The sequence below is a fragment of the Thermobia domestica genome, chromosome 11 (assembly GCF_964235325.1).
Source record: "Thermobia domestica chromosome 11, izTheDome1.hap1.1, whole genome shotgun sequence".
Taxonomy (NCBI): Eukaryota; Metazoa; Arthropoda; class Insecta; order Zygentoma; family Lepismatidae; genus Thermobia; species Thermobia domestica.
The window spans coordinates 66,585,093-66,612,087 of NC_137464.1; the positions used below are offsets into that span (position 1 = coordinate 66,585,093).

At 36.7% G+C, this 26,995-nt stretch overlaps 1 protein-coding gene across 1 annotated transcript; it reads left to right on the top strand.

Annotated features, from left to right (window-relative positions):
* The first annotated feature begins 1,558 nt into the window (after positions 1–1,558).
* Positions 1,559–26,656, top strand: LOC145664135 (uncharacterized). The gene is made up of 4 exons (XM_081730528.1): positions 1,559–1,654; positions 13,837–13,925; positions 17,000–17,135; positions 24,893–26,656. The coding sequence occupies exons 1-4, from the start codon at positions 1,646–1,648 to the stop codon at positions 26,642–26,644; spliced, it is 1,986 nt and encodes a 661-aa protein (XP_081586654.1). The 5' UTR covers positions 1,559–1,645; the 3' UTR covers positions 26,645–26,656.
* The last annotated feature ends 339 nt before the right edge of the window (positions 26,657–26,995 follow it).

Below are 26,995 nucleotides of genomic sequence, written 5' to 3' on the forward strand. Positions count from 1 at the left end.
GGGGCCGGGGGACCTAGGCATCACACTTTTTTAGGTGACAGAAGTAATTTAAGCTATTACATATACGTACATTTTTGAAAGTTTATAGTAAACTCATGATATAACTACTTATTATAGCCTGGGTTCTGCTTGGCCCCCGTTTTTACCTTCTAGATCACCACTGCGTTTTCCCTTTTAATTTGCGGCCTCTGTTATATGTCCTACATGTGAGAAAATTTTATTTACTTCCACGGTTTTTCGGGGCCCTTCTTTTTGGATGTCTTTGAAAAGTAATTTTTAAAAAGAGTAGTTTCTTGATTTGGACTCTTGGAAGAGGATGGGAGTGTTCTAGAACTTTACCTCTTTTAGTTTTGTGTTATAGAGCTATGTATTACACTGGTATAAAATAATGAATTTAGCCCTTTTTGTTCCAATTTGGTACTATTTTTCAGCCCGTTCCAGAGCTAGGACTGTGGCAACACTGTTACTGTACTTAGAAAGTACAGAAATTTGCTGCTTGTAGCAGATAATTATACTGGCAATAAACATTGCTCCATAAGTGGCATTAGTAGCTAAAATTTGAGTATCTTATATTCAACCCTACTATATGATAATAATTCTTTTATTGTGCTATCCGAGAGGCGAAGTGGTGAGGTCTACTTGTAAGCTGCATTTTTTTTTTTCCTGTTTTACTGGTGTTACTAATAAACTTACGAGTTCTTTTTTTTCTTTATTGTTTATCAAGAAAAATAAGCAAGTTTTCATAGTCTATCTTCCCTAATGTTTCAAAGAGTAGACTCAGAAACTACTTAAACTTCGACACTTCTTTGTGAGGGAACGAACTCAAAACGAAAATCATCGTTACGAAAAGCGTTTAGAATACAAACGGATTCTTATTGTTTTTCTATCAACTTATTGCAAAAATATACTTCAATTACATAGTCGGTAATAATTATGCCCTGAATAATTATCTTCCCTAATGTTTCAAAGAGTAGACTCAGAAACTACTTCGACACTTCTTTGTGAGGGAACGAACTCAAAACGAAAATCATCTTTACGAAAAGCGTTTAGAATACAAACGGATTCTTATTGTTTTTCTATCAACTTATTGCAAAGATATACTTCAATTACATAGTCGGTAATAATTATGCCCTGAATAATTATCTTCCCTAATGTTTCAAAGAATAGACTCAGAAACTACTTCGACACTTCTTTGTGAGGGAACGAACTCAAAACGAAAATCATCTTTACGAAAAGCGTTTAGAATACAAACGGATTCTTAATGTTTTTCTATCAACTTATTGCAAAGATATACTTCAATTACATAGTCGGTAATAATTATTACATCGGCCCTGAAAGAGAAGAAAGTAATTAACTTTCGATCGTCGAAGACAAATACATAGATATAGAGGATCTAGGGAAAAAAAAATCGCTTCCGCTACCCTCCATAAGTTCGCCCCTGTGTACGGGCAATGTGAGGGAAACAATAGCTCTTTAAACAGATGACCAGACATTGTTTGTGATTGGTTGATGGTCTTCCATTGTCACACCTCACGGGTATATAAATGAACACGGAGGCTCCGAAGATTCGTAAGATAAGAAGTCGTTTGATTTGTCAAGTGTAATTTGTTTCGAAGATAACTGAAGAGGTATAACTGAAGAAGAGATGGAGATGGTGAGTACTTTTTCATTTGCTACGTTTTTCTTTAATTCTTTTAATTGTAGAGTAAGATATTATGATAAAGAAATGTATTGTCATAGAATAAGTAAGATATTTACCCTATCGTATTGCATTATACTTGTCTCATCTCCGTATATCTTCTCCGTATAGCTGATTTTCCCCTAGATTAATCACGTAATTATTACTGAAAAATAAAGTGAAATTTTACAGTTTAACGTCCCACGGTTATGTTCCGAGGCTAAGGGAAAATGGAATAATGAATGCTAATGAACAAATTGGTAGAATGAAGAAAATGAGAGAAAACACATGCACACGGTGTTTATGTACTTGAGAGCTTACTTGGCATGAGCTGGAATCGAACCAAAGACTTTAGACACACCAGATGTAAGCTCTGTACAACTCATATACTGTGGTATTCATATTATTACTAAATATAATGATCTTAATAACGATAATAGCTGGTTCGTACCGTTTAAGCAGTGGCGTCATTTCAGATATGGCTTAGGGCAAGACGCTCTACCAACATAAGAATTCCATGTCTTTTACCATAGTATACTAACAACCATAGTATATTAGTAGACAATCAGTTAAAGTATGTTTTTCTCAAACTCAATGGGGCAATTTCCGACTGATTGCGGAGAGGAAAATGATTCGGGATACAGCATTGTAAACGTTTAACCATAGTTTATTTGCGTTAGCTTCTCCAATATATAAATGTCGACTTTACTTTTTGCAATGATAAAGGAATTTTTATGAGACTTCTTTTTCTCTGTCTATATGAATATAGATCTTTTTTGCTCATAGTTAATATTTTGGAAAGTTCCTGACTTAACAGGTAGCGATCTGCAGTCAATGGAGCTAGAAAAAACTGGCACCTGGGAGCCGATATGCGAACCACGCATCACCCAGTTGAACATACATAATCTGGTCGGCTATAGGCATTTATGGACTGTAAATACAGTTTCGTGATGGGCACGAGACTGGAGTTGGTGATGTTTCGTCCCGATAATGTGCCATGTAAGTGTTGTCTTGTCTAGAAAAGTACATCTTTTTCTATTGAAAAGTTTCGTGTCGTGTCGAATTTTATTATAAAAACATTGTCTCGCCTCGCGCCCATCACTAATCAAGAGAACTTTTAATTTTAGTTTATTATTATTATTATTATTATTATTATTATTATTATTATTATTATTATTATTATTATTATTATTATTATTATTATTATTATTAAACTGGTAAAGACAATAAAGGGGATCACGATTTTTTTCAAATTATTATCGAAACGGGAAATTGTACTAGATTTCTGTTACTTTCGGTTTAGTAGAGATATTATATTGGAGAGAGAGAGAGAGAATACATTCTAGGGACGCTTAATTGATTAGAGAAAAGCGTGTCTCGCTAACTATTATCGTTTGTACTGTAGAGCAATGAACGTTAAATTCGGTAGTTATTTTACTTCCGGTTTAATTAGAGGGTTAACATAGAAGATAGTATACATTCTTAAAGAGCTAACTCGGTTCCAAAAAACAGCTTCATGCTATATCTTACCGTTTTTCTTCTATGTAGATTAACAGTGAAACCGGAAGCTGTATTTCTACCATTTCCGGTCTCGGTAGAGAACTAAGGACGGGGACGGAATATATTTTCGAGATGTTTAATTGAAATTAGAAAACTGCTTCTCGGTATATTTTACCGTTTTTACTCTATAGCAATCGATGTTGAAACCAAAAGTGGTTGATTCCTGCCACTTCGGGTTTGAGTTAATGGTTAAGAGTGAAGATAGAACGTATTGTTAGAACGCTAAATTGATGGAAAAAATCTTTTTTCTATCGTATATAGTTTTTGCTCTATGTGGACTAAATTAAAACCGAAAGTTTTAGTGAATTTCTACCACTTCTGGTGTCAGTAGAGAATTAAGGATGGATATGGAAGGCATTCTTTAGACGCTTAATCGATTGTAGAAAACCGCTTATGGCTATCTATTACCGTTTTTGCTCTACAGCGATCAACGTTGAAATCGAAAATGGTTGATTTCTACCACTTCCGGTTTATGGATCACTACCATTAACGAACTCATCCGAAATAATTGACGTATCTATTAAATATTAATTGAAAAAAAAAAATTCAAAAAGTTCGCTTTCGCTCAAAAGTTATCTTGCGAAGTAACGGACGGACATTACCACTGGCGCAAATCCCAGGAGGATGAGGAGGACATGTCCTCCTCAATACTGGAAATGAGAGGACTGTCCCCTCCCCAAATAATCCGATTTGAAATGTGTTTTTTTGGGGAGAAATGTGATTATATTGTCCGACTGTACAAAGGAAAGTGAGATGAAATTGATGTCCCTTGGCTGGTCCTCCACAGCATTGTTTTTTAACTTCATAAACATGTTGAACATCGCTTTAAAAAAATAGAATGGCCTCCCCCATCCCTCCTTAATGTTGAAGACAGATTTGCGCCCTTGAACATTATGATAAATTCTAGTCACATATTTCAATCGAATGTCAACCAGTAAAGCAGAGGTTCTCAAACTGTGTTAAGTTGCAAGTTTGAAGGGGGATATTGGAATGCTCAGTAACATTACTCTAAGCTTATACGCGATAATTATTAGCTTGTATACAACGTGCTAGTGGTTTTCAAGTATTTTTTTTTTTCGAGTTTAAATAATATAAAGAATCAACAACTGCGCATTGAAGCTGTTAGCTAGGCTTACGTTCTGCATTTGCCAGTAAATGATAATCTGAATAGGATAATGCTACTAAGACATGCCAATTATTTCGGACACAGAACAGAAAGCTGATCGAGATAATGAAATAAAGTAATAAATAAGTCAGAGTGAAATTAATAATACCGAACTTCGTTAAATTTATTGCCGAACGAAGTAAGCTCCTGAGACGACTCAATTTGCATTTGTGCGTTAGTTTGTTTGTACCACGCTAAGGGCCGCAATTTTGGGTGTTTTGGTGTGAAATTTTGAGGATTTTTAAGAAAATATAATTACTACAGGCCACAATTTTAGATCGTTTGACTTGAGATTTTGAAAGTATATTTGTGAGACACCCTAAATTTTCTGTATAGATTTTGGCTCAATGCTCATGGAACTTTTGAGAAAATCGGAAACGACTACTACATGTTGCAATTTTGGGTCTCTTGTCAGGAATCTGGTCTGTAAACCCAGAGACGTAGCCAAGCGAGGGGAGTCCAGGTGGTCTGGAACCCTCGCAAAACTTTGAATAGTTATTAAAATAAAGCCTAAATTCGCGTTTTGATTCAAAAATTTTCCGGGATAGAATCCCCGGACCTTCCCAGAAAGACTCCGGACCCTCCCCGAAATGAAATCCTGGCTACGGCCCTGTGTAAACCCACTAGTTATTTTCTCAATTGAGTATCGGGAATGGTAAACTACTTGCAGATAACTGGCGCTACAGATGTTAAAGTACATAATGAAAATTCAACAGTAAATATATTAAGAACATGTTCTTATATATAGTGTGAAAGTAGGCTGAGTACATGCAAACATTTCAACACTTGTTTTTTGTTTTCTGGTCACGTTAATCAATAAAAAATGCATTTTTATTTCCTTTCTGATAACATTAAGTAAGCGTGGTATTATATTTTGTTTCTTCGTAAATTTGATACATTGCCCTTAGCTCAATATTTGTTTTTCGGATTCCGGATTAGTCGACACAGTCCCGGATTTATATTATATCTGTTACACCAGGACTTGTTCGAAACTCCGAGTGTCCTCTTCTTTTCCCTCCAAAACATAAATATCAGTCTTAAAATATTAATAAAAATCTCTCTTTTATTAGTCACCAGTTCTCAACTGAAGTCTCTGTCACTTTTTCTAACTGTTGTACAATTCTTATATTTCGGCAAGAAGCAGTGCATTACTATATATAGTAAATTTTCATAAGGTACTGTTTTTATGCCTAGAAATATATGAGACTTAAGTTTCATTCAGGAGGGAGCTCATTGGGTTAGAAGGAGGTGTCAGAATTTCATTTTGGGGGCCGTGGTGGCTCAGTGGTAGAGCGTTCACCTCTGGTGCTTGGGGTCCCGGGTTCGATCCTAGCCCCCGCCAAGTGAACTTTGTCATGGCCAAACACCGTGTTCGTGGGTTTTCTTTTAGTTCTCCCGTTTCCTCTCATTTTCTTCATTCCACCATAACCGCGGGACGTAAAACTCAAAGATTTCATTTCAGAATTTCAGTTTCACGTCATCGGACTACAGCTTACTCTAATACTGGCACTAAGATATATCACAAGAACAACAATAATAATCTGAAAATTATTTTTTAAGTAAAGTAAATCTTTCGCTTTTATGTCTTGCAAGGTTTAATGGACAGCGTGTCGAGAAAAGATTCGAATAAAAGTAAGACCAGTATTATTATCTTTAAACGGAAATTTATAGGTATCACGAATATAACAATGAATGGATGGGAATCAGAATGCTTTATACGTACATAAACAACAATGAGAAAGCAAGATTAGTTATTGTTTTGAAGTTACAGAGAAAAGGGTGAAAAAATATTTTTTTTTTTTCCATCACAGAACTCTCAATATGTTCCCAAATTCTGTACAGTGTTCATATAATTTATACTTGTATCTTTATACTGTTTTTATGCACAAATTTTGTCACCTTATTTGATTGGAGATGTATAATTTTACGAAAATAGCAAAACTAAGGTTTTTCTACACCTAGGACGAAATAAAACTATCATCGTATATTTTCTTGTTTCCCATCGAATAAAGTGACATGAACGTGTTGCAGGGCCCGCGGTGGTTCAGTGGTAGAGCCCACACGTGTTGTGCGGCGTCCCTGGTTCGATCCCAGCTCATGCCAAGTGGACTTCGTGGTGGACAAACAACGTGTTCGTGGGTAATCTCGGGGTTTTCCCGTTTCCTCCCACTTTATTCATTCCACAATTTGATTTATTGTTTCATTATCATAGTGTCCTTTAGCCTAGGCGGCATAAGAGTAGGACGTTAAACTTAACCCTTACGGAAGGAAGGGGATAGTTCGTCGAAATCACAACCAATTAAAATGTAGACTGTGCTTGTCTCCGTGAACGAAAAAAAATAGTAAAAAATTAACATTGTCAAATGAAGTGTTTAGAACGATTTTTTTTTTTTTTCTGAAACGGCTTATCGTGTACGTTGTAGGTATCCAGAATTTGAGTGAGTTCAACAGACTTCCCTTCGCAGGGCCGTAACTATCGCCGGGGCAGTTTCCCGGGGCCCCGAGAAGGGAAGTATTTGAAGTGAGAGGGGCCCCACAGTCAATTATTGCCCAGGGACACCCGAGCCTGTAGCTACGGCCCTGCCCCTTCGTAGGGCGTGTTACCCTTTTTTATCCTATGCAAATGTAATTACGAATGTGTATTTTTCTTTTCTGCTAGCTATACACATTGATGTATGTGTGCTTCGCAAAGTTGAGGAAGTGATTATCATCATTTGATACTATTAAAATTGTTTATTAGCCAAAATTATTAGTCCTGAAACTTACATAACATAAAAACGGTGGCGGATTGTTTACCACAGTATTGTTTGCCAAAACTCGATTTAGATATTGTTTGTTTGAGAATATAGGTTTGTATTTTCATTGCATATTTATCAGATCTTACTGTTGTGAAGATTGAAACATTTCTGACGTAACAGTAAGGGTTGCCAGGCATACATATGTTTGTTTGACTTACCGTGAAGTAGTAAGTATTCTCGCATTCAGGATGACTGAGGTCTCATATTGATTCACTGCTAAATAATATTTGGAGCTTAATATTATATATAATAATATTAAGGCTTTGTTCTATTTTAGGCTTTGTTTTACCAACTTCTCAAAATTTCCGGGGTCCAGTCCCCCAGACCACTACGCCATTGTGTGTACACTACATACGTGTAAGCACACAAATGATTTCGTCGAGTGCTTGAACTCAACTTGAATAAACTTAACTTGGGCGTTAACACGATTTATATAAGAGAAAGTTATCTGGCAACCCTTAGCTCATGAGTCAATTATGTGTCAATCTTTCTGATTAAAAATAAAGTACACCAAAATTGAATTGTGGCAAACAATACCGTGGCAAAGCATACGGAATGTATAAAAGCAGACATAGACCTAACCTGTCCTAACATTATTTGCTAAACGTAACCTAACCTACTGGCATTATCTATATAGATATGCCATTTATATTGATTAATTAATAAAACTGAAAATTTTCATTTGAAAAGTTTTTTTCTTTGATGGGTTCGTACTCCACATTACAAAAAATATCCTCGTACCGTAAGGGTTAAATATTTTTCGTTTCATTTTCGTGACCGTGGTGCATAAAAAATGTAGTATACATAGCATTGCCAAATGTACAGAGTTTATTAACGTTTGGGAGTTTCATAGTTGAAAGAAATAATTTTTAAAAATCCTTCATAAGTTTAGAAATGCTTCGCATTTTCTCTTATTTCTGTACGTTCTCCAAATTCTCTTCTAAGGACGTGATAAAAACTTTGTGCACAAAAATTGTATGAAGGTCCTGGTGTGTGTAGCTAGGAAAAATGAGTCATATTTTTTATCATATTGGGAATTCCGTCATGAAAATTTCAAAATTGGATATATTTCTTAGCATTATCCGGGTATTATATCCTAGCCTTCGCCCCCCAGGACCTAAGTAACTGCTCGGCCTGCGGCCTCTCATCTCAAACCTTTAAGCATACCGAGTTTCAGTTCAAATGCCAAGTATCATGTCTGTAACCTTTCAGGATCCACCTCTGTAAAAAAATTTCAGTTCAAGTACCAGGGGGCTTTGACCCCAATTGCCCCCCGCCGAACCCTAATTATCTTGTTGCTCGGCCTTCGGCCTCGCACTTCAACATATCGAATTTCGAATTTCACTTCAAATACCAAGTTTCTTGGGTCTAACTTTCTGCATTCCCGAGCTATACTGAATTTCAATTCAAGTACCATGGGGCTTCGCCCCAAGCCACCCAGTTTGCTCGGCCTACTGCCTCACAGTTCAAATGCGAAGTTTCATGTTTCTTTCTTTCAGGGATTCCAAGATAAGAACATCTTATTATAATAATTGCCACCTCACCCCTTTCTTCTTCCCGCTCCTTTTGTTCCCATCTAGGTTATACATTAAAAAAAAAGCGCTGAAATACAGATCTAATTATTTTCAATGAGGATTCCAAATACCACATTTCATTTTTTCTAATCCTCATAGATTCCAATATATCGACATATATCGGCTAGGCGAAGATCAATCAGTCACTCAGTCATTCAGGACTTGGGCTTTTATATATTGAGATTATTATACTCTTTTTTTATTATTATTATTTTTTTTTTTTTAAATCAGGTCAATAGGTTCAGAAGTAGTTGTAGACTTCTATCTCTTCCAGTTTTAGTAGAGATTAGAAATAGAATATATTACTGGGACGCTGAATTGACTGCAGAAAACAACAATGTACTATATTTTACCGTTTTCATTCTGTAGAGATCAACGTTTAAACCGGAAGTGTTGATCTCTGCAAGTTCCTGTTTGAATAGAGGTTCAAGAGAGAGGTTCAAGAGTTGCCCGAGGCCTTGCGCCATAGGATGGAAAAGGTAGTCACAGAGGCGGCCCATGAGGGACATCACACCTGTAAAAATTAAAGTTTAATCGAATACAACTAAGAAAAAAGGATTGTCTAATGCAATAATTGTTATATAAAAAGCTAGCTGAAGTATCAAAGATTGCGCGGGAAGAATAGGTTAATAGAAAATATTTCAAAGGTGTATTTGAGTCCCGTTTTTCTTATGTGAATACTTACTTCAATCGAAATGAAATGATAAAAACAGAGTTTGACCCAGTAGGTAACGAATAAACTTTGGCACTTAAGAAAAGCAACGACTTCGGCATTGCCACTCCTATCAGAGAGCGACGCTTTTGGTGTTGCAGTAGCCAAACGGAAAGAATAAAGTTTATGCAAAAATATTTGAAAATCAAGACATGACTGGAATAAATAACGAAGAGCAATGCCGTTGTCGTTATCGCTCAGAAAATAAAGAAATAGATAACTTAAGTAACAAAGAACCACGGATTCGGTGTTGCAAGCGATATACGGGAGAAGAATAAAAGTTAAGCAAAATAATTCAAAAATGTGAAACAGAGGTAACCTGAAATGCAGTTAGGGTTGCTTGCCTAATCCCTCCTGAGCCACCATACAGTTCAAAGCTGAACTTGGACTGGAATGGCATCGTGAGTGACATTATTCATCTCAGTGGCTCCGAAAACTATGAATTCGACACTAATATTGATCTTAGGGGTACGGTGGCTCAGTGGTTGACCGCTCATCTCTGCTGCGTGAGGACCCTGGTTCGATTCCAACTCACACTAAGTAGACTTTGTGGTGGATAAACACCGTGTGCGTGAGTTTTCTCGTGGTTCTTACGTTTCCTCCTACTGTCTTCATTCCACCATTTCATTTTTCTCTAATCTATTTAGCCTACCCAGCATAACCGTAGAACGTAAAACAAATATTTCATTTCATTTTACTAATATTGACCATGTGGGACGTTTTATTTTTATCCTTCTTTTGCCCCATGCAAATGGGGACTGAATTTAGACATTAAACACATCGGGAGAGTCACCATTCATCCTTGCGACCCCGGAAACAATGGATTCGTCTCTCATATTGGCTATTTTGGACATTTTATTTTTCAGCTCTTTCCCCTCTATGGTTCCATAGCGTTGGGGCTGAATTTTGACGTAAACAACATCGAGAAAATCACTATCTACCCCTTCGACCCCGAAAACTATTGATTCGACACTAATATTGGTCATTTTGGACATGTTATCCCCCCTTTGGCCCTATGCAAATGGGAGCTGAATTTGGACCTAAATGACATGCCGGAGATCCCGGAAACTATGGATTCCACATTAATATTGTTCATTTTGGACATTTTATTTTTCAGCCTCCACTCCCCCCAGTTTGGCTCCACTTGGAATAAACGATATCGGAAGAGTCGCCATTCATGCCGGCGACCCCGAAAACTATGGATTTGACACTGATATAGATCATTTTGCACCTTTTATTTTTCAGACCCTTGGCCCTTTGGCTCCACGCAAATGGGGGCTGAATTTGGACAGAAACGACATCGGGAAAGTCACAATTCATCCCTGCGACTCCGAATACTATTGATTTGACACTAATACTGGTCATTTTTGGACATTTGATTTTCCATCCATCCCCCTCTGGCCCCATGTCGATGGGGATGACTTTGGACGTCTCCCCCCTTAGAATAATTATTTTGCAACACCTAGCCTTATCTATTGTCTATGGTGCAAGAAGAACATTAATGTAAAATTTCAAGGTTCTACGCGTAGTAGTTTCGGAGATATACCAAAGTCCAAAAATCATTGAAGTCTTAGGAGACTTTTCGCAAAACCCCGTCTCATGTACAGCCTACGATACAAGGGGAAGATTTCCTGAAAATTTCAATATTCTACACCTAGTAATTTCGAAAATGTAGAGAACGTCAAAAAATAATTTACCCCCTCCCCCAAGGAAACGTATTTCGCGAAACTCCGTCTTATATATATAATCTAGGGTGCAAGGGAAACTTTTTCAGAAAATTTCAAGATACTACTTTTAGTAGATTCGGAGATATTGTCAATGCCAAAAAATCATTCAAGACCCCATCACCACCCCTTTAAATCGTATTTCGCAAAGCCCCGTTTCTTCCACAGCCTACGGTGCAAGGGAAATATTTCCAGATTCTACGCCTTGTAGTTTCGGAGATCTTTTGATGAGTGAATGAGTGAGTGAGTCAATGGATTTGATCTTATATATATTTTCTATTAGTTTGAAGCAAAACAAATAAATTTTACTGGCCTGAGTTCAGTCAAAGGCCGCCTCTAGTTAGATATTTTAGAAAACGTAACGAGTTTACTGTTTCTATATCACTATTTAGTTTCAGAGTATCTAGATTTGAATCAAAGACATTTTTATGGCTTTGAACCGTCAATGTCGCGAAATGCAGTAACGGGGGAAATTTATGAAATTTACCTGAAGCAGATATGAATTTGCGAAGCCTGGGTTCCCTATATTCAACAAAATTATACGCTTGGCATCAAAGTGCTCCACAACCGAATATGTCGATTATAATTTTCTAAGATATTTTTTCCTCTTCTTTTAGAATATGTATTGGAATATCGCTATCAATGATAACTGACAGTATTTTTTTCATGTTGGAATATGTGCAAAACGAAAGGTGAAGTTTCTTCTCTCTTGCTAGGGTTAAAACCTTCGTGGGGACCTTTACACTAGAATATGCCATTCCACGAACACTCCTTTGATGCTCGGGAAAAAACCAACTTCACATCGAACATAGGCGAGCGGAACAACGAACATGATTTGTTCGTTGTTCGGTTCGGTGTTACGTTCAGCGCGGCGCTTTTGCCCAAACATTTGTTCTGTTCGGGCTAAATGTTCAGATGGAAACGCACCATAAGCTTTGAACAAGAAAAAGAGCCTACCTAATATACCCTTCTCAGAATCCATTTGCAATATTTTGCCTACTACAAAACCTTCGTTCTGTTATGAACAGTTTAGATGTTGATACACAAGTGCGTACAGTTTGGTTGCTCTGTGACATGCGATTTGACGGATGCCGCTGTCAAAAAGTTGTTCCGAAAAAATAAACCAGTCTCTGTTATGTTTATTGTTATACATCTATTTTGGCCGCCGAAACACGCTTCTTATCTTGTTATAGCCCGCACAGCAATATTATTTTGCCATAACTGGTATAAAATACAATAAATCCAATGCAATTGAAAATTTATAAGTTGCGAGCATCCCATCATCCTGATACGAACTTTGGGTAGAGGAAGCAGACAGAAGTAATGGTGAACCAGAATTAAAGTTAATGGGTCAAATGGGTATATTTATTAAATTTATATAATTTGTTATATTAAAATTCGTAAGTTAGAGAAGGCAAAAAAAAAAAAAAAAAAAAACTTTTGAATGGCCAGACTCCTTTCGGCTCAGCCTTAGCTGTGCTAATTAATTCAAATGGAAACAGTGCATAAATGATTAACACAGATTCTTTCTTGTCACAAAAAGTTCAATAGCTTCAGATCACTGGAAAATTTTACTAGCACTTCCAAATGCGCAATAATAATAATAATAATAATAATAATAATAATAATAATAATAATAATAATAATAATAATAATAATAATAATAATAATAATAATAATAATAATAACAATAATAATAATAATAATAATAATAATAATAATAATAATAATAATAATAATAATAATACAGTACAACCCCAGTTAACCGAACGCGGGTTATCCGAAATGCCTCCTAAATCGGCAAATCAAAAAAAAAAAAAAAAAAAAAAAACTTGTACTCTACTGCACGGGAATGAACAAAAATATTGCATGTGTTGTTGCTATTTTATGTTGCTCTAACATTTCTTGAGCAATGCAATGGATCAACACCGGCTGACGTTCCTCTAATGAAAAGAAGGCGGGGCATTGCTGCTCGGAAACGTTGAAAGTACATATTGATGTACTGTAATCCTGTAATTTTAACTTCAATGAAGAACATAAGTGTAGCCTGCAAAAAGAATTTGAATTCGTTTGACCTTCGAGACACTTTAGAATTATATATTATAATTAGATTCAAAATGGTCACGGCTTAACCGAAAAATCGTTATTTGAAACGGCTTTCCTCCCTTTAATTCGATAAACCGAAGTTGTAGTGTAACTTTATCTCTATATATATTGAGAGACAATAGCATTATTTCCAGATTATATTATAGGCCTATGTATTGTTACGAGGCTTTAGCTGCTAATCTTTGAGTGTTAAATATGACTTGGTAATAATAATAGTTGTTGTTGGTTGAAGATTTATGTCCGTTTTCAGTAGTGAGGTTATTAAGCGAAACGTGGACCTACGACTTAAGCGAAACCCAAACTCCGATCATGTGTGCAAATTTAATGCTTTTCAACCAGGAATCGAACCAGAGATATTATGCACCAAAACTATGGTCGCTATTTACAAATAAACAAACCTTCCCTTGAAATACGGTACAGAATTGTTAAGTAATTCTATATGTCTTGCGCACAAGCCCCTAAAATTCCTATATGCTTATTTTTTTATTTTTATTTAAATTTTCCTTTTATTTGTTTCAGACTTCATCATCCGAAGAACCTGCGTCCTCCAGCGACGAATTTATTCCGCCTACTGAAAGCGATAGTTCCTTTGATGACCTGATGGAAAGGTAAATATGCTTTAGTACTATACAGGGTGTTTCAAAACAACACCGATAACGCTTGGGAGGTGATTCCTGATACCAAGATAATACAAAAAGTATAGACCATCTTGAGTGCACAACTGCTTCCTTTCGTAGCTATAGGCTGCCGAAAACCTGAAAATGTAAACTTTAAAGGTCAATAGTTTCAAAACTATGGGACCTACCGTAGTCGGGTCAAGACTTCACTTAGGAACTAGTATGTGCCCCTTCCAAATATCCACGTTTCAGAATCCTGAGATACTACCACAACAATTTTTATAGAGGTGGTTCGAGAGTACTTCAAATTACATGCCCGTAGCCAAGTTCCCTCTATAAAAATTGCTTCGTGAGTACCTCAGGATTTTGAAACATGTATTTGTAGATAGGGCACATGTTAGTGGAGCTATGGAGCTATAAAGTTCATCTTTTCATGTTTTCGGCAGCCTATAACTCCGAAAGGAAGCATTTGTGCACCCAAATTGGTCAATACTTTCCGTCTTATCTTGGTGTCAGGAATCACCTCCCAAACGTTGTCGGTGTTGTTTTGAAACACCCTGTATATCAAATCTGGGAAAGGTTTGTTTTTAGGGGAGGGGAAAGGATTGCTGTGTTTCCATTAACATTTAAGATTTTTGTCTTAACAGAATAATCATGTTAAGCTCAATGATCTGGGATTTTGATAGATTGTAGTGAAGCTTTTAGTACTCAATGATCACTCAAGATTGACTTTCGTCACAAGCAAAGTGAGATATTGGAAATGAGTACACAAATCCGGGACACTACTAACAATGATAGTTATCTACGATTAAAAAAATTGGCTAAGTCATTCCAAGTTGAGATTTCACTAAGCTTTTCCTTCATTACTCTTCGTAAACTGACAAGTTGTTTCAGAGAGGAGATGATAAATCTTTCCAGTAGAATTTTTACAGTCTATTACAACTCATTCTACGATTTCTTTTCAATCTAAGATATAGAGAATTCTTGGGTACATCGGTGAGGATTTTTGGGATTGAGGGAAACGAGTGCAGTAATATGAAAGTTGAAAAGTGAATTTAACATCCTAACATTATTAAGTTAATATCCGAAACTTAAATAGGCCCCGCTTTGCCTCCCCCCGCAACGCAGGCCATGCTAGCCTGTTAGTAACGCCACTGTTTATAAGTGCATCATATGTTGTAAATATTATGCCAACGAGTTAACATACTATATGTTCATTGCTGCGACTAATGCTATTTAGAATTCATAGATATCTATTTTCAACTTGAAATAAGTGCAGCTAATATGAACGTTAAACTGTCTTTATACACTTAATCCGTTTGTTTATGACAGCGTTTGGAGTTATGGTTTGCTGTTTCAGTGCTGGTTTGAAACACTGTCAGATCTACTACTTTGTAGGGAGGAAAATCACAGCCATAAAGGGCCGCACGTGCAAAATCGTGCTGGTCGACAACTTTCCTAGATCTATTTGCATAATTTCCACATCGATGTTGTGTTCTTCACTTTCATCCACGTAGCGTTGCTGTAGAATATTTTAACATATATTTTCTGTATGACTATCTCTGCATGAATGCGAAGCAAGTTCTAGCTAGGGGTGGCCATGAAGGCTGAACCCTTCCTGCGAAAACCTTTTGCCCACCCTAAAACTTTCAGTTGTTTGGTTATGTTTTCAAAAAATAAGCAGTCATAAATTTAAGGTGAAGCTAAGTTAGCCTCCCTTCCTCCTCCCCCTATCTTAGCTTTTTGTTTGTTGTCCTGCTGTGAAATTGTGTAACAGGCGTGTAATTTCACTTACAGTACAGTATGTAGTCACCTCTGATATAGGAGTTGTATTCTTTACAAATCTTTAGAATGATGAGAATTAGGCCAATGCAAATTATCATTTTGCCTAAAATCGCGGATGTCACTAGTATCTCTGAATAGCATCTGATAAAGTGTTACCCCAGTTTAAGTGAGGCTTCTTTTCTGGGTTTCCCTCACTCCCACCAAGCAAATGCCGGGATGGTACCTAACATACAGGGCTTAGGTCGCTTCCTTCCATTTCCCTGGATTGAGTGGTCGCCGAAGGACGTCATCTCTCAAACGTGACGGGCTTAAGGCCGTAGATGCCGGCAATGCCCATAAAATGTATCAATAGATAAATAAAATGATAAAGTGTTAGGCGAAATAAAACTTCAGCTGATTGACGAGTAGATCTGGCACTGCACAAGGGCGAAAGGGTTAATAGAGTTTGAATCATTGACCTAAGACCTATTACACAGTGATAAAATTAGCCCCAATATTACAGAATTCCAAACTGCATTTACTAGAGCAGTGACAATGAGAATGGAAATGTTTATCTTATTTTAATGTTATGTGCTTTTAATCTTGGAGACATGTATAAAAAGCGCCTACACGTGTTCTTGGAGCATCTTTTGAATTGTATTTTTAGGGATGCGCACGAGACGAGTCGAGACGGGATTTTCCTCACAAAATTCGAGTAGAGACACGGCTCTTCCAATAGAAAAATATATATTTTTGGAGTCGAGACATCACTTTTACAGCAAATGTTTGAGTCGGAGACAGCCATAAATCTTGTCTCGTGCGCATCTCTTGCTAAGTTAAATACATTGCACGTAGAATAAATCGCTAGTTAGGATTTGAATAACTGTAACGAGCACTTTCTATACAACATTTAACCCCACGCACTACTACTATTGATTCAACATTATAGTGAAACATTATAGTTAGAATAAATATTGTTATTTATACTTAATAACGTTGTTCATTAGCAATGTACCAAACGCAAGTGAAAGTCTATTCTGGGCTAAAAATAGTAACATACAACATGAACAAAGCAAAGGCATAATTGGAAGGAAGTTAGACAAGGCCTATGTAATAAAGGAGTCATTGGACCTTTAGCTTAGCGTGACTAAGGCAACCATGGGAAAATATTAGCCTCCAGATTCGAACCCAAAACATCAATTGGAGATCAAGAATATTCATAACCATTAGTCTCAAAATTCAAATCTTGTAGCACTTGTAAATAAATTGTGTATTTATATATTTATATTTTTTCATTCCAGTGTAAGAAGGAAGAAACTTCTTGTCCGAGAGAATAGATCTAGACCTAAGGAAGTATTGCAAAAACACGATAACATTCAATTTAATACACCATTAGCTGAAGAAAGAGAATGTACAAGCCAGAAGGAAAAGGAAAAGGTAAGCTTGGCAACAAATAAAAAAAAAGAAAAAAGAAAAATAGTAATAGTAGTATCATACCGTCATGATAATGTTCCCTTCTGATATCACTTATTCTAATGAGAAGCATCCAGGACTCTATGTCCGATGTCCTCAGAGAGCAATGAACAAAGCCACAGGGGAAATTTTCTGGCACGTTACAATTGAAATTAAAAGTATCCAAAATTCGTGCGTATATAGCATCAAGTTTTCTTAAAACTAGTTTTCTTGTTTATTGTTGTTATTGTTATTATTATGAGTTCAGCGTCTCTTTCAGCAGCGATGCTGAGACATAGACCTACAGTCCCGATCTCCCATCGGGAATCGAACCTTTGTCTCATTTCTCAAACTAGAGTCGCAGCCAATGGAAAAACATAGAAGTGTGCCACTCTGGTAGTAAATATTCTGTATCCTACGTGTGTCGTGCATCGTGCACACAATATTACTAGGATAAGCGAATAAAGCACTTAGAAGTAATCCTTAATTTCGGGAAGTAGGATTTACCTAAGAAATATTAAATAAATAATAATAATAAAAAGTGAGTATCGTTTCACAGTGTAAAACTACAGTAAACTTCCAAACCATGCCAATTGCATACTAAATAGAAGACATGGAACATATTCTTGAGACTCTGAATCGATTCTTAAAACAACGTGTTTCTCAATATCTCTTACCGTTTTTGCTATATGAAAATCAATATTGAAACTAGAAGTAATAATGAATTTCTACCACTTCCGGTTTCCATATTACATTTTAAATCGAAGTGGTCGATTTCTACCACTTACGGCTGAATAGAAGGTTGTCGAACGGGATAGGACCTATCATTGCATCGCTGAATCGATTCCAGAAAACCGTTTTTCGATATCTCTTGTCGTTTTTGCTTTTTGAAAATCAGTACTGAAAGCGTAAGTAGTAGTCAATTTCTACCACTTCCGGTTTTAGTAGAAATATAAGGGTGGATTTAGTTTATTTGCTTAACACCCTAAATCGATTCCCGGAAACCGTTTGCCTTTAGCTATTTCCGTTCTTGAGCTATAAGCATCATTCTTGAAACCGATGTGGTCGACTTCCACCACTTCCGGTTTAATTAAAAGGTAGTACAAGGAAATGGAACCTATTCCTGGGACGCTGAATGGATTCCCGAAAACCGGTTGTCGATAGCTCTTACTGTTTTTGCTCTGATACCTGTTGTCAGACAGACGGACGACATAGCCATTCTGTAAGAATTCCAAGACTTACACATAGTATAGTTTGGAAGTCTAATAATATAGCATTATGTCGGAAATACCACTCTATTTCTTCTCAGGCAATTTCTTGTAGGCCTTCATTGAACGCATTGCAGTTGTTCTGACCCATCCCACTTCAAACTCTACATTCATGTCTCATAGAGCTTTGGTGCTAAAAGGAAGCTCAATTTCGAAGTGCAGTGTCTAAATCATAGTTGAAGATTATTCAATATGGTGTCTTAGCAAGTAGCACTAAGGGGGAAATTACTCATACTACTAGTATAAAAAGAGTAGCTATAATATACACACTTTTAAGTGTGAATGATGATAAAAAGAGTTTTCTTTAATCACGGTCATCCTTAAGAATATGTACTGGAGCTGGTAAGGGGTTAGTACCGAGTAAGTCCGTCATTTATAATTATCCAAACATCGACAGCACTTCCCAAAGTTATGTAATTTAATTTTACCTGGAAGAAACGGACAGATGCAACTTTTGTTGGGGGGGGGGGGGGAGCAATAATGTTTCCATTGAAAATAAAACAACTGAATAATAACTACAGAATAATAATGTTTTCATGAACGGTATGAATGAAAAATTAGCATTAATCCGTATTTTAAAATAAGTAATTGTCATGACAAAGAATAATATTTGGGAGTGGAGGTAATACAGTTTTTGCGTGGATGGTGAGTTTGGGGGATTCAATGCGCCAAGCACATGGGTGGATGGATGGACATTATTAATGTTGGTTAAGTCAAAACAATACTTCGGTTTGTAACCAGCTGTGCGGCACAAGAACAGGAGGCTGAATAGGAAGGGGGCTGGACTAACAAATTTTCAGTTGATTATTGGAATATAGATATGAATGAAGGTGTACTCTACTTAGCTTCCTTGTAAGATTATTAAAATGATCTGGCCTCCCTTGCTTTATCGTTCTGGCTACGAGCCTGTAAAGAGGTTTCCATCCACCTACGCGCTTAGGCGCAATTAATTCCCCCCAAATTCTCCATTCTGATCCCAATTTTACTATTCCCATTATTGATGGTGCTAGATATATGTGGTAGATATGACAGTAACACTAGAAAGTGTAATTTTACGATACATGTTTACCTTAAGTAACGTAGTGAAGGGTGGGAGAAATAGAAAGGTATCAGAATACTGTATATACAGGGTGGGCCATTTTAATTAATCCACGGAAATATCTGAAAAATGATAAAACATAGAAGAAATTTTTGAAGTACACGTTATATATTGCTAAGGGGGAAAACCAATTCCGCCAAAAGTACCCCTCCCCGCCCCCCCTAAATGGGGGTAACGGGGGGTAACTTTGAAATGTCAAATCGGAACATGGGTCGAGTAATACCTCGTTCGAAAGGTCTTGGAAAACTAAGTAACGCTGTACCAAAAGATGTTTCATATTGTGCACCAGTTTCAAAATGGCCGCCATGATATGGTTCGGAAACTCCAGTACCCGTAGTATGAAAACCATGGAAGGTAAATGAATGGAACAAAATTGAAATACGTAAATATCATAGGGCATATCGAATGATGTAATCCCTGTGATCCCAGTGGCCTCCCTGAAGGGGTCTTGTGAGCTAACTTCAAAATTTCAATGTCCGACCGGACAACGGTTCGGGCGTACGCTTGACCTACCCAATGCTGTTTGGAAGGCAGACTTCATGCATAGAGAATTGGTGCACTAAGTTAACGCGGATGGCCACAGTTACATTTTGATTAACTATTAGCATTCATGTCATATTGTGAGCTTGACGGACGAAACGGTGTGTACGTGTATCCCCGAAATGCTTTCTGAATAACCAGCACGCATTGCATAAAAGTTTCTCTTTTTTTAGTCACTACATCGTCATCCTTACAAACAAATGTTTCAACCACACCATACCTATTTCTAAGGTTAGCCTTAATTTACGAATTAAAGTAGAGTACTCGTTTGAACTTTCACTTTACTTTCCACCCCACTCACATACAAAGCGCAGGGAGATATTATTTTGCAGGACTTGGATTTCTCTCTATACATTATGGCAATTTTACTCTAATATTTTTATCTCTGTTGTATTATTCTCGAGTCTTGGAACGCCTCCGTGGTTTTCCTATTTAATTTTTGTTATTTTCATTTATATCTAACCGTATTCATACTATGGGCACTAGACGTTTTCTTAGACACAGTCACCATGTCTTTGCGATCATTTTGAAAACGGTGTCTCATGTCGAAAATTTTCTTACAGAAGCTGTTTGATATTAATTTGTCTATGTAATGTGATGTTACTCTTTTCAAGCTGCTATTTGAAATTTTCAAGTTGGCCCCGGATACCTTTCAGTTGGCCCTTGGAGTCACCCCGACAACACCTCTCGATGTGCCTTACGTCAGTTAGCTACTCCGGTTTTTCTTTTATTGATTTATCTCCAATCGCTTTCATACTACGGGTACTAAACCTTTTCTCTGACACGGATACTATGTTTCGGCGGCCTTTTGAGAACACTGCCATTTCACATCAATCGTTTTCTCCTGCAATATGTTAGATTTTGCAAGATTTATCGAACGAGGTACCACTCGACTCATGTTACTATTTGAAATTTTGAAGTTAGCCCCCAAAACCCCTTTAGAGAGGCCACTGGGATCACAGGGACCACACCGTTCGATATGCCCTATGATATTTAGGTATTTCAATTTTGTTCCATTCATTTACCTTCCATGGTTTTCACACTACGGGTACTGGAGTTTCCGAACCATATTATGGCGGCCATTTTGAAACCGGTGCACAATATGGAACATCTTTTGGTACAGCGTTACTTAGTTTTCCAAGACCTTTCGAACGAGGTATTACTCGACCCATGTTCCGATTTGACATTTCAAAGTTACCCCCCGTTACCCCCATTTAGGGGGGACAGGGAGGGGTTCTTTTGGCGGAATTGGTTTTCCCCCTTAGCAATATATAACCTGTACTTCAAAAATTTCTTCTATGTTTTATCATTTTTCAGATATTTCCGTGGATTAATTAAAATGGCCCACCCTGTATATATATATATATATATATATATATATATATATATATAGTTTTCAATTTTGAATATACAGTGAGTTAATGAGCTATAAGGGTTAATTTCGGAAAGTGATGTCTTACAGTTTCGTCCCCAAATAGAGTAAAACGCCAACATAAGAATGGGTCATAAAACTTTATCAGATTTAGAAGTCACGGGTTCGACTCCCGGTGAGAACGCTTGGTCGAAAAGGTGTAACAGCTTTTTAACGCCAGCCACTCGTGAGTGAGTTTTTTTGGGTGGAGGGGGTTCTAATTCACGCTTGGCAAACACCGAAATGGTACCTAATATAAAGATCTTAGGGGCATCCTTCCTTCCTTGTTTCTTTTTTCCTTCCCCAGATAGTGTGCTTGACTACGGATGGGCTTAAGGCAATAGATGCCGATAATACCCAGAAATATGTATAAATACTTTAAATAAAGATATTTAGAAAATGGCAAAAGTGTAAAGAATCCATTTTGAACTGCCCTTGCTTGAATATTTAAACATATCTCAGGCGGGTTCCAAAAACATAGATAAATTAGTCTGAATTATAGAGGAAGTTGCTCTTAAAGGGACAATATGTATCAAGTGAGATGCCATCTACAACCCTCCTAAATTCCTAAACATTTTCTCGCAATGACATAATTTTCCTGAGAGTAGTTTGGCCCCCAAATAAAAAATACATACAGCGATGAAACAAATTAGCGAGAAGGAATTAAGTAATTTGGTGTTCTTGACATTTAGAGTTGTTTTTCTTGATGCAAAAATTTAATTGGTAATAAATGGCGTACATTTTAAATGCCTATCTACTATTTCTACATTTAGATAATTTAAATTTATCTATTCTGTCTGTTAAATTGGCTTTTGCTTATTAATAGGGAGGTGGATGAATTAGGGAACATGGGCTGTGATGTACACTCATGTCCAAAATTATTGTCGCATGTCTATAAAAATGTTGTAGGAATATAATTTGATAACGAATTCGCCCGGTATTTCTTATAATGTTAGTATGTGCATAATCAGCAAATACATGTATGTGGCAAATTTCATGTCAAAAGAGCAGTAAATAAGAACAATAAAACAAAAATAAATCTTTCTTGTCCGTTTAGGAACATTTTGTTTTACTCATTCTAATTTTCGTATAATCCTTTTTCTATGAAATTTACCAAAAATATACATTTCCCGATCATACACATAGTATCAGTATTAAAAGTACCCTGCAAAATCATTTCAAATCATATTCTTACAAGAAGACAGTTATAGATATGCGACAATCATTTTGGACATGAGTGTACCAAAGGGCAATATTTGGCATGTAATAATCACTATTAATTGTAATGAATTTATGAATATCTTTGAAACCAAAATGCGTCTTTCCATACTCATTGTATGTTCTTTCAGTAAATAACTTATTAAACAATGGTCGGATTTTGGTGACATACTACCTTTTAACTAGTATAACGTAGACATTGCTAACTTGTACATAAATCCTGAATAAGTTTCTACCTTGTAGAAATGTGATTTTTTTTTACCAGTTTCTCATCAAGTCATTTTAAAAATTTTGCGTCATCTTTCAAAATTTTGAGTCATTTTAGGACATTTTACTTTTTCAGTTTTGCATGATTCTCCCAAAAGGAATTTCTCATTTTTTTTTTTTTTACATTCACATTTTAATTAATGGTTTTCGTGATTTATGATAGGCGGAAGCTACACAAGCGTGCATTTTAAGTTCCCGGTGAGACTCATGTAGTTTAAATTCCACGTTAAGTTGCAGATCCACGTATCATATAGACTCGCTGCTGAAACGGATGCTAAAGTTTATTTGACCCCACCTCGTGAGATATTCCATTTGTGCCTACTTTTTAAACTTTTCTATCTTTGAGTCCCTTCTCGCCCCTTAGGACACGCACCAAAAAATTGAAAATAGCCTACGGTCTTTCCCAGATTATAGTCTCTGATAAAATTACCTGGAAGGAGCAAGTTCTATCTTCCTAACATGAAAGACTAGTGAGATACTCTATTTTTTTTTTACATTTTTAACCGACTTTTTCACGCTTTGAACCTCCCCTTTCCCCGTTAGGACATGCACTGAAAATTGAGAATAACCTACGGTGTATTCCAGACTGTGATCTCTCTAATAAAGTTACATGGAAGAAGCTTTTATACCGAGTTGCATCTACCTGGAAGCGAGTTGCATCTTCCTAACATGAAAGACTCGTCAGATTTTTTTTTATTTGCAGTTTTTAACACACTTTCCCCTCTTTGAATCCCCTTCTCTTCTCTTATAACACGCATTAAAAAATTTAAAATAGCCTATGGACTGTTCCAGACTATGATGTCATTGTTAAAATTACTTAGAAGCGTGTAGAGGAAGTCGGTATGGATTTGTATACAGGACAAACTGGACGTCATCCCTCGGCGAGCACACAATCCAGGGAAAAGGAAGGAAGAAAGGAATGGGGAGGGAAGGAAGCGACTTGGAAAATGTAAATTAGGTACCATCCCTGCATTTGCCTGGTGAGAGTGAGGAAAACCCAGGAAAAACTTCACTTAAGAAGGCAGGCCTGAAAAAGCTGCTGCACCTTTTCGACCGAGTGACCTCACGGGCAATCGAACCCGGGACCGCTCGCAGCAAAGTCGAGAGCGTTAGAGACTACGCCACGCGGGGCCACATATATTAGAATTTAAAATCAGTTAGGCTTTTCATTTTACTCCCTTTCTTTCCCTCATCTGGTATGATCTCATCATTTTCATGAATCGATTCAATCAGGAGAAAAATGCATGACCCAAGCCCTCGTTTCTCTTCTTCATCAGACTTTAAAACATTTATACCTCATGACGAAGTGGTTAGCGATCTTGTCTCCGGTGTGGTGGAGCTGGATGCGATTTGAGGTTGGAGAGTGTGAACTTCAGGCACTAGGTTGTCCTCGTTTAATATAACCTCGGAGCTTAAAAGTGATCATAAACCTTATAGAATTATTGAAGTCAACTCCACCTTCCGCTGCCCTAACTAAGGGTTTTGACATGGCGAGAGTGGGTTTTTTAAATTTTCATCTGATGAAAAACGAACGTTGATCAAGCAATTAAGTGTGATATAGCAACATGATGCATATTTAGTGAATAATTAAAAAAAGAACCTCCAATGCTATAAATGTGAACATTTCATGTTATGCCGTCTCAGTGATCGCAAATTGTACTCAGCAATCAATTTTTACAAACTTCATTACTGATATAATCGAAAAAAATTCAGGCAAACAAATTGAAGGGGCAAAATCAATATTTTTTAGTACAGTATTAATAATTTTTAGAACACTGTACAAACAAAAAAGTTTGTATTATTAGCAACGTGTAGTTATTTCAGTTATTTTGCTTTTTTTAAAGTGTGGAAGTAAAAAAATATTTCATGTATTAAAATATTGGTTAGTGTTTTACATAGCAGACGTTGCTAATTTATTTATTTTTTCTTTAATTTCTAGGGCAGATATTTAAAGACGAAAAAGAGATGTCCAATATGCGCAAAGGAGGTAACTCAATTACCTCGACATCTAAGAAATACTCACAAATGGAGTCCAACAAAAAGCAAAAACATTCGGTATGAAATACCGAAAACTTCTTGTGACAAAGCAAAGAGAAGGTGGAAGTGGTGCAAGTTAGAAGGTTGTTCTTCAAAAGTACTGCGAATGGACCGCCATCTCATAAACAAACATAAATACACGAAGAAAAGTCAAGAATACTACGAAGCATTAAGAAAAATGAAAATAGAAAATAGAGCAGAGAAGCCTTCTCAGGATAATTCGAAAGAAGCACTTTGCTCGAAATGCAACTTGTCGGACTTCTCTCTAGAGCACATTTGGAAAGAGTTCGACAAGTGGCTCAGTTCCATAGACGGAGGCACGGTTTGTAATAAGAAAAATAGACATCAGCATGTTTATCAAGCTAAAAGCATTTTAAAACAATGCAGCATTGTATCGATAGACGAAATGGTGAAAGAAGGGATCCCAAAATTCAGGGATTTTTTCTCAACCCAAAAGGAAGCAAAGAAGCCTAACACAGTGCTTTCATATATGAACTCTTTGAAAACACTGTTGAAGTATTTATTACAATCAAAAAAGCTGGACGCAAATCAATTTGATGAACAGGTTAACTTTCTGCAAGGCTGGGCAAAATCGTTTCAAACTTTCAATGTAAAAAGGACGCACGAACGCATAATAAAAGAACGTGAAACTGCAGTCACATCTGCAGACATAACGAAATTTGATGAAAGCACGATAAAAATGAGTGCAGAAACCTTATTACGTAAAATTCGAAGTGAGGGCCAAATATTGTCCTCAGGAGAACACTCAACTGTAAGGGATTATTTGTTGATAACCCTCATGCTCAATACGGCCCAGCGCCCAGGTGCTATTGTTAATATGAAAGTAGCAGAGTTTGCAAACGGTTGCTTTGTTTCAACACATGACCAAGCAAGTAGCAGTACCAGAGATGAAAGAATGTTTGTTGTTCAAGTTTTTGAGCATAAAACAGCAGCGTCAAAAGGACCAGCTCAGATATGTATGAACAAGGAAACTAAAACATTTTTAAGAACTTATATAGAAATTGTAAGACCCAGTTTTCAACCAGAACATGATTATGTGTTCGTTACGGACTCGGGAAACCAGATGACAGTGAGCCAGTTTACTCACTCCATTCAGCAAATTTGGAAGGCTGCAGGTTGTACTACGCGGATAACATCACGATCATTCAGAAAAACTGCTGTAAGTTTAGTGCACAGCCGCGCCCCGAATTTAAGAGGGATGTTGGCTGGCCTGATGACACATTCTGTCAGTACAGCTGAGAACACATACAAACTAACAGCACTACCAAGCGAATGTGCCAGCACATCTATAGCTCTCGGCGAGCTGTTAAGAACCGAAACGGACGGTCAAGTATCCAACACTGAGCTCGAGTCTTCGGAAGTGACACTAGGGCAAATTCCTGAAAAGAGAGGCAGATGTTTTTTTGATAATAGTGATAGGGAAACTCTATCCGAAATATTCAAATATGAAATAGAAAAAGGAGAGATTCCAAAGATATGTCGATTAAAATCAATTATTAGAGAAAAAGAGGAATTACTGCAATTAAGGGAAAAATACCATACAGTTAATGATTCTACATTTGCAAGAAAAGTGTGGGAAAGTGTAACTGGGTTGGCGAACAAGAGAAAAAGGCAAAAGAGAATTGGAAAATAGTCGCTTGAGAAAAAGAATAAATATCCAACAATAGTTCATCGGATAGACCATTGTTCGTGTGTGTATGCAATGCTTAACCAAGGAACCAACTAGGTAGTTTCTGTTGTTGTTGTTGTTTTTTTTTAATCTAACAAAATGTTATTAGTCACTTGCACATTTTTAGCTATTTGTTACTTTGCTTACTTAGACAATTTGCCATAGCAACATAAAAAATTAGTTCATTTGTAGCTTAGAAAGTATGTTCGTAGGCTACCTTGAATCATTTCATTTGAAGACCATAAGAAATTTAACTTAAGACTATTAGTTGGCCAGATTAATAAATGCAATTTTATTTCCACTAAGTATGTATTT

What these genes read in the sequence shown, in the direction of transcription:
- LOC145664135 (XM_081730528.1), top strand. An exon ending in TTTGATGACCTGATGGAAAG is followed by an intron (nt 13,926 to 16,999) that starts GTAAATATGCTT and finishes TTTTCATTCCAG; the next exon opens with TGTAAGAAGGAAGAAACTTC. An exon ending in GCCAGAAGGAAAAGGAAAAG is followed by an intron (nt 17,136 to 24,892) that starts GTAAGCTTGGCA and finishes TTTAATTTCTAG; the next exon opens with GGCAGATATTTAAAGACGAA.